At 35.9% G+C, this 14,878-nt stretch overlaps 1 protein-coding gene and 1 long non-coding RNA gene across 24 annotated transcripts in view; one reads left to right on the forward strand and one right to left on the reverse strand.

Moving 5' to 3' along the window:
- The window catches only part of RIMS1 (regulating synaptic membrane exocytosis 1), a 496,468-nt gene that overhangs the window by 406,237 nt on the left and 75,353 nt on the right, over positions 1-14,878 (reverse strand). For all 23 annotated transcript variants that reach the window (XM_032275542.1, XM_032275541.1, XM_032275540.1 and 20 more), the window contains exon 2: positions 4,572-4,652. In XM_032275542.1, the coding sequence (XP_032131433.1) occupies positions 4,572-4,652 (81 nt within the window). The remainder of the gene's footprint in view (positions 1-4,571; positions 4,653-14,878) is intronic.
- LOC116549745 lies at positions 4,055-11,840 on the forward strand. Its single transcript, XR_004268039.1, has 3 exons — positions 4,055-4,082; positions 6,557-6,561; positions 11,757-11,840. It is a non-coding gene; the product is annotated as an uncharacterized LOC116549745 (long non-coding RNA).

Below are 14,878 nucleotides of genomic sequence, written 5' to 3' on the forward strand. Positions count from 1 at the left end.
CTCTCTCTCTCTCTCTCTCTCTCTCTCTCTCTCTCTCTCTCTCTCTCGCTTCCCACCAGCTAGTTGAACATACATTTCTCAGACAGCTCCCACCTCAGACAGTTCCCAGCTTCCTGTTGGCCCTTGGAGGCATGCTGGCCCCTTCTCGCTAGAATCTGTCAGTGACACACTGCTTCTGTTATTTCATGTGTTTTATTGTGTTGCCTCCTTTGTGTCTCACTTGACTGACATGCCTGAACCTAACTCTCCTCCTAGCCAGAGATCTCCTAGCCAACTCTCCTGGCATCTTGGTAGGAATAAATTGGACACAGCTTAGTTAAGAGCCATAGGGGTGTCTGCCATTTTGAACAAGTTTCCTTTGAGAGGGGCATTTGGTCACAGGTTAGTCACTTCAGCATTAGGCCAGCAACACAGATGAAGAACTATTCCATGAAAGGCACATCGTAAACATCCATGGCCACCTCCCCTGAAGCCCCATTGACACAGGGCTAGAGTTTATAGCCACTCTTGAGAGAGATCTCAGGACCAAATTAGAGAAAAATGTAATGCATACAGAGTCCAGCAATGAGTATATGGTTTAAATTATCCCAGCACAACCTGATGTTCTGGGTCTCAGGGTAATTGTTTTCTGCTTCTGGAAGACTGTAACTCAAACTTGCATACCTACTAAACTATTCAGTCTTTAAAATCCATATTGCTGTTCCAGGTTCTGTAAATACTTCCCAGACCACATCAAGCCCAAACAGAATAAATCATTTTCTCTTTTAAACACACTTTTATTACTGCACTTATTATTCAGTATTATAATTTATTTGATTATCTAACTATCCTCTCCTCCTGCAACTTGAGAAGAAACTCTTAAGGAAAAGATTCTAACTCATTTATATATCTCATTTTTCTATCTCATACCCAAGAAACAGCAGGCATATGACCCAATTTGTTGAACTCCAGTAATATTTTGATATATTTATTACTTTGATTAAATGATGATGACTCAGGTGGCATCGTTAAAATATGGCTGAGTGACATTTTAATAATAACTTAAAGGGAACACTTGGATAGTTTATATACATAGTTATCAAAAATATAAAGTATATTGAAATGTGTATCCATCAATCTAGACTTGCATAATAATATATACCAAGTGATATGAGTACTATCACCCTCTTTCTGTCTCTCTACCAACCACTCTCTTTTTCCCTACTCAGCTTTTAGAAAAAGTCATGTACATTTACCATCTCCTTTTTCTGACTTCTCATTTCCCACTCAAGACTACAGAAATACAGCATTTCCATTCACTTACATATTGAAACTACTATGGTAAATGGCCTCTATATGACCAAAACGAAAGCACACATTTCATCCCTTATTTCTTGATTTTCTGCTGCATTTAACACTGTTGGGCATTCCCCTTGAATCCCTCTGCTACTTTAACTTCTGATTCTTATGATTCTTTAACTATTACTTCTTGGCTGAGTTGGGGGACCTTCATACTTTACCCATTCTTCAAGCATTGATTTTACCTAGAACTTACTCTTATTTTATTCTATGTATCATTTGGTGATGTCATCTATTTCCCTAGTTAACTGAGTGCTAAAGGTTAACAGAGTCAACCTGTTGTTAAATATATATGCTTGAATAATTTACAGGTATTACAAAAATCACTACATGAAAATCTGAACTCACTACTGCTTATCTGATATGGTTTGGCTGTGTTCCCCCCAAATCTCATCTTGAATTTCCATGTGTTGTGGGAGGGACCCAGTAGGAGGTAATTGAATCACAGTGGCAGGTCTTTCCCACACTGTTCTTGGGACAGTGAATAAGTTTCACGAGATCTGACAGTAATATAAGGGGGAGTTTCCCTGCACAACCTCTTTTCTTGTCTGCTGCCATGTAAGATGTGCCTTTCACCTTCTACCTCTTGTCTGCCACTGTCTTCCACTATGATTGTGAGACCTTCCCAGCCATGTGGAAATGTAAGTCCAATAAACCTCTTTCTTCTGTAAGCTGCCCAGTCTCAGGTATGTCTTTATCAGCAGCGTGAAAATAGACTAATACACCATCTGTGCCTAGATTTGGTTTACAGCTTTAATTCAATTTCTTGGCAGTGGCTCTTAGTCACCCAGGCTATTAATATGGTAATCCTCCTAAACTCTTTCCTTACAACCCATATTCAACTGGCAATCAAGCATTGCCCATTTTATTTCTCAGCTCTCGAAATGTCTCCCTCCCATAGCCTCTATTACCCCTTCCTCTAAGTTAAGACCTTGTTATCTCTCTCTGGGCTATTGCAGTAGCTTGTTAATTGATTTACTTGTCTCTAGTTTTGTCCACTTTACATTTACAGTCCATTTTCCCTACTTCCGCCAAAGCAAGTAATACATGTTATCTATGTACATACATCTACAGATAAAGCAAAACTGGTTATGGAATTCTCCTAATTAAAACCAACTTGCAATCCTCATAACTAACTGCAATGCTTATTAAATTTTATATTTTAACACAGTTACCATATAGAGAGATCTAAGTTCTGACCCAAAATACTAACCTGGGAGGCACTTTTATATTTTTTATCATATTTTATTTTCTTTTAATATTGAAAGAGTTCTGGTCACTAGCCTCCACTGATTTTTAGACCAGCTGAAAATCACAAACTACAAATTTAAAAACACTGATCTACAGGCTAAAGCCTGTCCTCAATCACCCCCTCCAATTTATTTTTGTCCTTTCTATGTTAACCTAAAAAGGGATTTATGTGGCTATGGAGAGTTCCATTCACAAACATTACTCTCTACAGAAAATCAGCTATCCTAAGGAATGAAAGCAAACTTTAAATTCTTCAAGTCACTGACAGAGAAGCTCATTATTTTAAACAGAAAAGAACTGAGTGAGCAAAGAGATTGTCAAAAAGCAGGATCCCCAAAAAATCTACAGTTGCTTCTTCTCAGCCACTACACTCAGAAGAGCCATAGAGAAGTTTCCACTAGGTACAATGAAAGTGACCACAGATTTGTACAACTGTTAAATCTGTTGAAAGTGAAAACAAAATAAGGGAAAAATTATCTAATGTCTTGTTGTGGAGGATGGCAAATGCTAGTTATATCCAATAATGTCCAATTTAAAATGAACTTTGGAATAGGTGAGACCAATTTAAAATGAAACCTCAATATGTAGAATATAAACAGATTTGAATATCAATTTTAATTCCTCATAGTACTTGAATCCTAAAATAAGTAAAATATTTTCTAATTCCTAGAATATAAGATGTCAAGTGGGGATGTAAGGTTTCTATGAATTATCCAAAAAGTTCCATTATACAAAAATGGCTTTACATAAAGTCAGAATATCTATTGGAAATATCTACAGGAAAAAAAATGGCAATATCATTTAAAGTACTTCTTCCAAGTTTTTACTTTTTAAAATGTAATTATCATTTTTACTATTGCTAATTCACAACTATTTTTATTCCTTGGAAAATACCAATTAAATATAGATGATATTCAAGTATATTTATTGAGGTAAGATCTGTAACACCTATTAAGCCTCCTGAAATTTACCAAATTTCATATTCTAAAATATAAATAATTCTAAATGATATATTACTGTATGTAATATATAATATATAAGCATTTCAATGACCAAATGAAGGGTAAAGCAGGGAGTAGAGAAGAAATCAAATCAGTCAACTCTTGAGTTTCAGATGTGAATGAGATGCCTTCGGTTGGTCATTTAACTAATCATTAGAATTTAGACTTAAGAATGCAATAATGCAAACAAAATTAGATGAACAATCCACTTTTGTCTTTGTTTATGTTTTGAAATAGGGTCTTACTCTGTCACCCAGGCTGGAGGGTAGTGGCATGATCCTGGCTCACTGCAACTTCCGCCTCCTGGATTCAGGTGATTCTCCTGCCTCAGCTTCTCAAGTAGCTGGGATTACAGATGCCCACCACCGTGCCTGGCTAATTTTTGTATTTTTAGTAGAGATGGGGTTTTATCATGTTGGCCAGGCTGGTCTCAAACTCCATACCTCAGGTGATCCACCCGCCTTGGCCTCCCAAAGTGTTGGGATTACAGGCGTGAGCCACTGTGCCCGGCCGACAATCCATTTGTAAAAATTTTCCATTACCTTTAAATAACAGCGTGTGAAGGTTGGATAATGGACTACCTATGCCTTTTCCTTATACACACAGGCCCCATTCGGCACACTGTCTGTACCTTGCCTCCCTACTTCCCTGAGGTATTATGTTCCAGCTCAGATACATTCCAAATCTAAAACAATCAAACAAAAAAACAAACAAACAAAAAGAACTGCTGTCACTTTAGAGCCCTAAGAAAACTGTCCTTTCCTCCAACTAGCTTAATCCTTTCAATATGGTATTAGAAACATCACTTAACAAAAATAATAAATCCAGAACTCAGCTAATTTTATCTAATTCAACAGTAGCCTTTTTATTATACAAGAGTAGCCAGAGTATCTACTCTTACATGCAATGTGAATAAATCTGCAACCAATGATCTGCGTAAGAGACGACATTTTCAGTCAATAAAACCAATGCCATACTTACGGTGTAGGTTGGTGGGGCTGGTTTTCAGCATTTCTTGGTGTTTTGCAGGCAGCAGGCTTCGCCATGTCCCTGACAACACACCTGGGGCGCATGATAGACAGCACAATGCACTATTAATTATAAAAAGGGTAGAACACATCTAGAAATTAAACACGGTACTGGAAAACAATCTAAGGGAAAATCTTTGCAAGTCCCTTCAACATTAACCTTTGGGCCCTAGCAAAGCCCCTGGAGTTGGAAATCTTTGACTCAGGCTTCCAAAAGCTCAATTATACCCAAATAAAATCTGTGCTAGCCTCTGTATTTGACTTTCCTTTTAGCATCAATAACATGATTGTCAGCAGCTTTTCTCATAGCAGAAAAGCTACTGAAAGCTTTGCGTGACCACATGAAGATGTCTGAAAGCTTAAAAATAGGAACAGCTGTTGTGTTGATATGTTAAATTTTGAGCCCGATATTCTGTAGCTTTTGCTATTTTACTAAAAAATATGGACTTTTCTTTCACACCATCAATCACCACACAGGTCTTTCTGTTTGTACAAAAATATCTGAGAGGCCTCAAGGCATCCCCCTTGTTCAAAATTTCCTCATACTAAGATGGGAGGAAGAGATCAAAGATAATGTTCATATATAAAGTGTGTGTGTGTATATGTGTGTGTGTGTGTAAAATAAGAAAGATACCTCCAAAATGTGAAAAAATGTACTTAATGTCTTTGTGCCTTAAGCCATCCATCACAAAATAAATAACAAAGCTTCAAAGGGCAGCAGGAAGAGATATTCCTACTTTCACGTAAACAGGGCTTACAGAGCATTGGTGACATTTATTGGCAGAAGTCAGAAAACATCTCCATCTGAGGATGAATTTGGATGGCTCAGATGTTTCTTTTCCTCTAAAGCTTTGAAATAAACATGGCTTTGAATAGAGATGGTTTGGTTACAAAACTTAGAGCCCACATCTTAGTCTTTGCTAAATGGAATGCCCCTTAGGATCCAGAATGCTTCAAATATGAATCTGGTTCTTAAGAGCTTTCATGGAGGCTTCTTGGAGATTTGACTACCCTGCTCATATTTAAGGCCAGTCATGTTATTCCAGAAGTGGATCACTGGTGAAGCAATGGTAGATAAACTATTTTCCCAGAGCTTAAACTGCATGGCAAATTTCTCCACTTCTGAAAGAAATGATACAGGGAAACATGGACACAATGCACAGAAAGGTGTACACACATACTGCTCATTCCAAACAAGGTCATTAAGACTTCGAAACCAAAATGTAACATGACAAGAAAAGAAAACGGTGCCATTTTAAAGCCTCAACACACCCTCCCTTTGAGATAAGTTTCAAAAAGTAGTGTTCTTCGAGATTTGATGCTAAACTTTCAATGAATTGGTCAAAAGATGTGAATCAATGACATCCTCAGGAACCACAAAGCCTTGTGTTATTTTCCCAGTATCGTGAGAGGACCAATCATGCATCAGCCTTGAGAACATTCAGGAAGGCAATTATTAAGGAAGAGTAGTGTCCTAGGATTTCTGAGCATCGAAATTTTAATCTAACTTACACAGGTAAAATGTCCAGCAAGTTAAATTTCATAGCATTCAAAAATCTTTAGCAATTCTCACTTAACTAAAAATAGCATATACAGCATTTTTAACCTACATGGACTTATTCGTGAAAATATCTGAAATACACCAACTTGGAAAAATTCTAAAGAATTAAATTTATGAGAAATCTTGATTCATCCCTTTTTTTTCCCCTTTAAGTCTCAGGTATTCATACAGTGCTTTCAAATAAAACAAATGTACCACTTAAGAGTTTTTAAAAATATGTGCTGAAGTAACCATTTTCTAACAAATATAGTGTTAGGCAGCACTAAAGGTAGGTTTCTAAGCAAAGGTTTTTTTTGTGACTAAAAGGCCCTATTGGCTAGGTATGGTGGCTCACACATGTAATCCAGCACTTTGGGAGGCTGAAGCCAGCAGAGCAGTTGAGGTCAGGAGTTCAAAACCAGCCTGACCAATATGGTGAAACCCCATCTCTACTAGAAAAAATACAGCTTTTACCTGGGTGTGTGGTGCATGCCTATAGTCCCAGCTACTCGGGAAGCTAAAGCAGGATTAACTGCTTGAACCTGGGAGGTGGAGGTTGCAATGAGCTGAGATCGTGCCACTGCACTCCAGCATGGGCAACAGAGCAAGACTTTGTCTCAAATAAAAAATAAAACAAAAATAAAATAAAAATTTAAAAAGTCCTATCTTTCTAAGAAAATTCTTGTCTAATCTCAAGTACCCAGTGGTTTTAGTTTAAAATTACAAGTTGACATACTGTTTTGGTCTATGTGTGTTATAGAATCTTTCTGATAAAAACTCCATTCAAAGCTTTTAACTTTAAAGTGTTATTGAATAATAAAAATAAACACATCAATATTCAAGAGCAATATATTTAGAATTAATCTGACTTGAATGAATAAAACAGGAAAATAACACAAATATTCAAGACTAGAGCAATGTAGTTAGCTATTCAATCTGTGTTTTGAAGGGAGAAAACTAATTGTTTCAGGTTGGTAATTATTTACCCAATTTGGGGTGATTTTAAATCATGGCAATAGATAGCCTGTGTTTTCTAATTTGATTTCTGTTTTAGCTAAAATCTTTTCTAGATGTAAGAAAGAAAAAGAACAAAGTACTCCACACTCAGAGTAAGACAAATCTGAGTATAATACACTCACAAGATTTTTTGTTAGCTTGTGTGGATTACCATTTCTTTAAAATTATAATTGAACTGTATTATAGTTTGGAGAGATAAACCTTTAATAGTTTTGACAGTTTTAATGTATGGAAACTGTGTAACCTCAGCAATTTCCGCTGTCTCCTATGCATTAGACTTGCTATAATAATATAAATCCCGCATACTTTAAGAAGCACAACAATGATATTTCAGTATGTTGCAGCTTTTAAGGGGTCGGTCTACGGGTATAATTCACTCCTTCAGCCACAAACGCCACCACAAGGCTGACTTCCCAGAATTACCACGGATTGAGAGACTAGGAATTTAAAGCATTTGACCTCTTATGTTTTGCAAAGTCTTTAATTACTCAGATTTATCAGATTGGAGCTCTTAAAGAGTCTTCTAACTGCATGTGAGCATTCCCTCATCACTGACGCATCACTGAAGATTTATGCAAATAAGACATTCTGTAACTGGCTCAGGGGAATGCTCCTCCTGACTCCACCCTCAGTGCCGCTGGGTTTTATGAATGACTGCAATCAATGCAATGAATGGTTGCCAACTGCCCACTCAGCCACTTCCACTCTTCAGTGCACGTACACACGGGAGAAACTAACATTGCCACAAGCCTGCAGATGAAGCTATGGCAAGGCTTTCATCTCTCCAAACAGGAACTAAATGTGCTTTCAGATACTTAGAGTATGTGAATTAAAAACTCTAAATGCCTTCAAGAAACACAATTTACATAATTACCTTCTCTCTTTTGACTTTCCATTTTGGTGCCTGCAATCACTACCCTCTACCCTCCCTCCTCAAAAAAACACCACTATTTTATGTAAAACTTTATCTGAATGTGAACTTTAAATGGTTTTATCTTTCATGACTAATGTCAGGAAACTAGTTACTGTGCAGGAAGCAGTCAAATAGTAGACTATGGCACGTTTACATTTCTGTTCTCAATCTTATGATGTTTTAATTTTCCTATCATAAATGGAGACAATTATCTCCAAACAGTGTTAGGGAAAGACATGTGTTTGTGTCTACTTCCCAAGTGTTACTGTATAGTTCACACCGGTCCTAAGAGACCTTAGGAACAGTTAAGATAATATAAGGTGGACAAAATGAAACATTTTTCAAATATACAATTTTCAGATTTGTTGATTACCGAATAAAAGTACCTAGAAACAGACAAGAAAAAACTTCAGGGGCTCTGCATCTGGCCACCTTTCCTTCTACAACCCCCATTCAGTCCTTCACACCATTCTTCAACATGACACTAGCCATAAAGTACCCTAAATACATGCAACTTTCCCATTTCCTGCCTGATTCTCTCTTCTTAATTCCAGTCGGACATCTAACTGCCTCCTCAATATTTCTACTTGGGTATTTAATAGACCTCTCAAAATCAGCATTTCTAACATGAACTTTTCATCTTTCTCCCTAAACCTGATTCTACTAGCAGCCATCTCAATCTTGGCTATTCATAACTGCATTTCTCTAACTGTTCAGGCCAAAAACTTTAGACTTGACTCCTAGTTTTCTCTTACATCCTGTGTCTTATCTACCAGACTGTATGCATTTTCTAAATTTGTGCAGAATTTGACCACTTATCAACCCCTCCACTATTGCCACCCCATCCTGAGCCAATATTGTCTCTCATTGAATTCTCACCATAGACTTTTAACTGGTCACCCAACATTTACTATTGTCCTCCAACTGGAGTCTATTCTCAACACAACAGTCAGAGTGACTCTTTTGAAAGATGAATTAGGTCCTGCAACGTCTACCCAATCGTTCCCTACTTTACACATAAGGAATTGTCAGAGTCCTTAGGATAGCATCAGTACTCCCATCACTACTCCCTCCATCTACCTTCCTGCCTTGAGTCTCTGCACCAACCTTTCCTTCTGTCTGGAATGCTCTTCCTGATACAGGTATTACTAAACCTCTATTTCTTTCAAGTCTTTGCTCAATTGTCAGTTTTTGATGGTTCCTACCCTAATTATCCTACTTACTTCTACAATCTTCTTCCCTCACCACATCTAAATATTTCCATGCACCCTTCACCTTGCACTACTATTTTCTGAGATGTACCGTCTCCCACTGCTGAAATATGAACTTCTCAAGATCAGAGATCTTTGTCTCTTTGCATCACTGACATATGCCAAGAGCCTAGAACAGTGTCTTACATGTCGTAGCAACTCACTACATATTTGTTAAATGAATAAGGAAGATAAAAAGAATGAAAATCTATAGACTTCAAGCTTGAGTAACTATTTTAACATGGTAAAATACAATGATTTAAAACAGATTTTAGGTAATATTTTGTCACATTATAGCAAGTTTCTATAAAGTATTTATAAAATATAAATAAATGACCAAGAAGTTTTATGATTTCAATAATTTCACCAAATTTGTATTCACATGGTTTGAGTAAGGTTCACTCTTTCTGAACAAGAAAAACGGTACATCATAGAATATGACTCATTTAGTGGAAAGAGCTCTTTAATATTCACTTACTGCTTCAAATCAGTGAAATACTATTTAATATCTGATGTACCAATATTTTATCAAATAAGACATTAAAGTAATTATATATGGGGAAATTTCTTAATGGTAAAGAGAAAAAAAATATCCTTTTTTCTGATTTTTATAAAAAGGGTAGAAAAATAAGGAGAACTTCTATTTATTTAATACGTATTATGTACCAAAATATTCACAGCATATGTCAAGTATTCCTCATACCACCCTACGAGAGGATATCATTGTCCTACTTGGCCAGTGAAGAAACTATGGATCTAAGAGGTTAAATTATTTTTACAATGATAAATGGCAAATGTTGATACCTTAAGAAATCAGGATTTTAATCAAGATTGGTTTGGTATTAAAACTAATGTCCTTCCCACCATGCCAGGCAGCTGTCTTTAATATTTAAAAGGTGAATGGAAGCTGATAAACATCAGCTGTGAAGTTACAGAGTCCAGCACCCTCAGACATGTTTCAATACCATTGATTTCCTGATATAGGTATATTGCTGAAAGTATTCAAATAATCCTACATAATTCAGTGTTCTTTAAGCATGATTCTAGTATTACCAGAACCATCTTCACCAAATATTACATAACAGAAGAACAATGGTGACATCAGAATATTGAGCTGGCTAAACTAGAAGTGTAGAGTGACCTTAAGACCAATGACAATAGTGGAACACTATAAAATGTGAAATGCAAGACATATGATCCTGGTACATAGAAAAAGGGTTTCTATAAGTGAAAGAATAAAGAAAGGTAAAAAGACAAATGATTCATTTGCAAGACAAATAAAATGCAATTGATAAAAATATCTTCAAATATATATTTCAAAGGAGGTCTTTGGAAGTGATCTCATTTCCATTCACAAATTCTAAAAGAGGAAAAGGTGAAGAATATTATTTTAAAACTCATTTTATATGGAAGTTTGTATATTCATGTCAATTTATCAGTGAACAAATGAACATGATGACTGTTACCCATAGGGTGAAGATGGAACAGTGAAAGTTCTACACCAGAAGGGAAAAGTGAACATTGATATTTTGAAAAGCCAGATGTACTAATCACAAACCATCAGGTCCTGTTACATCACCAATGTGCATTCAGGGAAGCTTCAGGAGCTTCATCAGAGTAATTTTTGCTTTCAAAAGGTATGGAAGATAGATGAAGTAGATTCCTAATTATAAGACAAGGGAAACCAGCTGGCCATTTTTTTACAGTGAGCAATGAGTAATGTTGACCTTCCCCTGAAGAGGCCAGGAAATTATTCACAAAACAATATGAAAAGGCTATGATTCTAAAATAAAGGTGATAAAATAAAGACTCACTACAGAGATTAATGAGAGATTTTAAATTTTGGAAAAACAAATTTTTCAAAGACTAATAAGGAAACAAAATAATAGGTAAGAAGTCAAGTCTCTGGTCTTCTTAATCATTGCAATCTACCCCATTATTATCCTTTATATCTCCAGAATACGAACAGACTTGATTCTTTAAGTTTCTCATATTGTTTCCAAAATTTTGGCAACATGTTCAGTTAACTTCTTTTTACTCGAGCTATTATTTTCTATTAACATAATCAGTTTATTTCTCCATTCAGCAATTTAAAAAATATTATACTTAATTTACTTACTTATGGATTTATATCTGCTATCATTCCCTACATATTCATTCTCTCATTTGCTTTTTTATCTACTTACTAACCTGCATTCATTCTCCAAAAACCATGTGCTGCCTGCAAATTCAACACAACTTTAGAAAATCTTAGAATACCAGAAATTTCCTGCCACTAAACCTGCAAGGAAAAACTTGTTCATTCCATACAAAAATAAAGCAAAACAAAAGCCATCCACTAAGAAGTAAGGAACTGCCAGAAGAGTAAGCAATGGTCAGTGTATCAGAGGGAGGTATCAAATAGGATGAGGTCTAAAGTCTTACTTTGAATTATGCAGAAGGAAAAGGAGATGAAGCTCAAGTGGAACTGCAGTGGGTTGAAGAGAAATAACGTGATGTGAAAATAAAGAGAGAATGAAGAGAATTGCTGCAAACGTAGATGAAAGCTGAACTGAGAAAAGAGGGTGTAATGAAGGGAAGTTGGTCTTTTTTACTTATGGGTACAATGCTAGATGAGGAATTACCCATGGGAAAAGGAGAAGTTAAAGATACAGAAAGAGAGGAGAGAAGGGGAAGTGGAAGCAAGAGGTAGGGCAAGGAAAGGGAAGAGGGAGAGAAGAAGAAAAGAGTTTAAGGAAAAGAAGTTCTTGAGGTAGACAGGGATTACATGAATTAAACATGTAGGGGATTATTTCTCAAAATGTCACCTTTCATTTGACCATAATGGCCATCTCCATTTTCTCCCAGGAAGATCCATGCAGGACAATGCTGTATGAGATTCATTTTCAAAAGGTTTAGAGAATGAAAATTATTGCTCTACCTCTTCTAGTATTTCTAACTAAGTTTCTAGAGGCAGAAACTTTGGCTCAATACTTCTTTCCCATCCATACCTGTGCCAGAGGTGGGGAAGAGGGGAGATTTGTGAGAGAGTTCTCTGTTCCCAACTATAATTCACTAACAGTTACGTTTTCAGTAGTTAGTAGGGTCACCATGTCCTAAAAGCAAGGAGAAATTGGCAGTTTCCTCTTTGGCTTGTTGGGTACAAAAAAAAATTTTTTTCACTTCTTCTTGAGTACCCAACTTCTCTACAGGAAGCACCCTTGGGCAGGCCTGGGTGGCAGACTCTGCCAGGCTTCTATCTCTAGCTGTCTTTCTTTCTCACCAACCCATGTCTACTTGAATATTTAGGTAAACACATCTGAAGCCTGCTTAGAAGGCTTATTCTTTTAGATTTAGAGCAAGGTGTTTTTGTTATGTTGTTCTTGTTTTAAACTAATTTGGGAATGACAAACTACAGTAATTAGAGAGAACATGAGAAAAACCACAAGGATGTCTCATATTTCCAACAAGGTAAAAAACATGGTCTCAATCCACAGATTCAGTCTGTTTTGCTCCCTGACCCATAATGACAGAAGGTGTTTCTGTTTGAAACATCATCATAGGCTCCAGTTGCATAAACAAAAGTCCCAGTCATTTTATTTTCCACTAAAGAAAACATATTGATCAAAAAGTGAGAATGACAGTGTTACAGGAATAATCTTGGAACTAACATAGGTTATTTTAAAGACAAAATTGTTTATGGCTTTTAGAATTTCCATTTCTACTAGTAAAGAATTCCAACACCCCTCACAGCTAACTTATGTGCTTTATAAACCAATTGAAAACCACTAGTCTCACCTTCTGGCTTTTTCCCAAGCTAGGCTGCCTGTGGTCTCTCCATCATAAGAAGCAATCACTGACTTAATTGAAAGAGAGGTGAGGGACTGTTTAGTAATGTTTAGTAGGCAATAACATCAACTTAAACATGTATATTAACTCTCTCAAAGAGAGGCAAATAACTAAAAATGGTCTTGATTAACTTAAGAAAGCAATTCAGTAAAACAAGATGAATGTCAAGAAATGTAAACCTATTTAGATATGAAAAGCAAACAACAACAAAACAGGAAAACAACAGTTAATAATACCAGCTTAGATTTCTGGTGCCTACAGTTGGACTGAAACTATGCTCCGAATCCCACATACTTTAGGTCATGTCATATAGTCACATGTCATATATTATGACTGGTGCTTTGTAAGTTAAAAAAAGAATAATGTCACCCAAATTACAAACTTCATTTGTGAAATACCGGAGTTTCCTCTTAGAAGCACAGTTCATCATTTCAAAATTACCTGATATCTGTGAAGTATTTTGTATTGAGCAAATAAATAATTTCACTGTCAGTTGTAGCAGGAGCCACAAAATTAAACTAGAATATTTTGAGTTGTAAGCATTAGTCTTTAACTCACATCCCCGTGCCATATTGCCACATTGTATAAGAGTAAGACATAGTTGTCAGACAATAGTTGTCCACACTCTAAATGTTCAGGATAAAAAAAATGAAATTTGGTAGCAGAGGAGGAAATTGATGCTATTTGTAAGGATAATTTCCAGAGCTATTTTACAACTAAGAGTTTTCTGTTTTCTATTTTTATCACAAAACCACAGCTCTTTGAATAATGATTTTAGGGTACTTCTATGTATCTAAGTATGTCTTTTCCCCACAAAGTATTCATTTTCCTCCCTCATCTGGGAGCCCAATAGCTAAATAAATATCTACTGAGAGGTCCCACAATGGTTCCTTGGTGGGATTTAAGTGGATTTTAAATAGATAAAACAAAATGGGAAAATGAAACGTGGAAAAGCATTAATGAACAATTTCAGACATTACTTTCAATTAATTGTAACTATTTTTTCAACTGATTCACCTGCCGAGAAAGTTAAAGAAAAACTGGAGCTAATCAGATATGAAAATGTGTTATTACATGGGCTGTTACTTTTGTAAAAATATTAAAGTGCCATATGAGAAATACACACCTTTCATTTTCTATTTTGAATGAATATTTCTTTATTTTGTCCAGAGGTCACAGGCCTCTTTTTCCTAAAATATGACCAAAAAAAGGAAACTAAATCAATATGATACTCACATGGCAACTTTAATACTAGAATATGATTGCTTCTTAGTCTATCTTTTGCATGTAGAGTGAGAAAAGCAAATAAATCTTGTAAATAACTTTTTCATCCCCTTCATCAAAACTGATAGAAATATGAAGAAACATTTAGGAAAATATGGATGAATAGCATGGTATTTGGAAAGATAATCTAGCAAATAGGATTTCTTACTCCTCACTGACAAAGATGAACATGCTCTAAGACATTTGCTCTCTCCCTTGACCTGACAGGGCTGTCAATTTTGTGACTTTACCTGAGATAATTATTCCCGAATTGTCATTTCCAGACATCACCTCCCATTACCTGTCAGGTATTAAATCTGTATCTACTGAAAATTCATAATTTCTAATATAGCTCATTTCCTAAGTCTGGCAAATCTACTTCACATTTTTAGAATATCATTTTTTCACTTTGATCTTTATTCCATATCCCACTTTTCTTACTTTAAATT

Source organism: Sapajus apella, unplaced genomic scaffold (genome assembly GCF_009761245.1).
Source record: "Sapajus apella isolate SASKATOON/1434 unplaced genomic scaffold, GSC_monkey_1.0 scaffold6, whole genome shotgun sequence".
Taxonomy (NCBI): domain Eukaryota; kingdom Metazoa; phylum Chordata; class Mammalia; order Primates; family Cebidae; genus Sapajus; species Sapajus apella.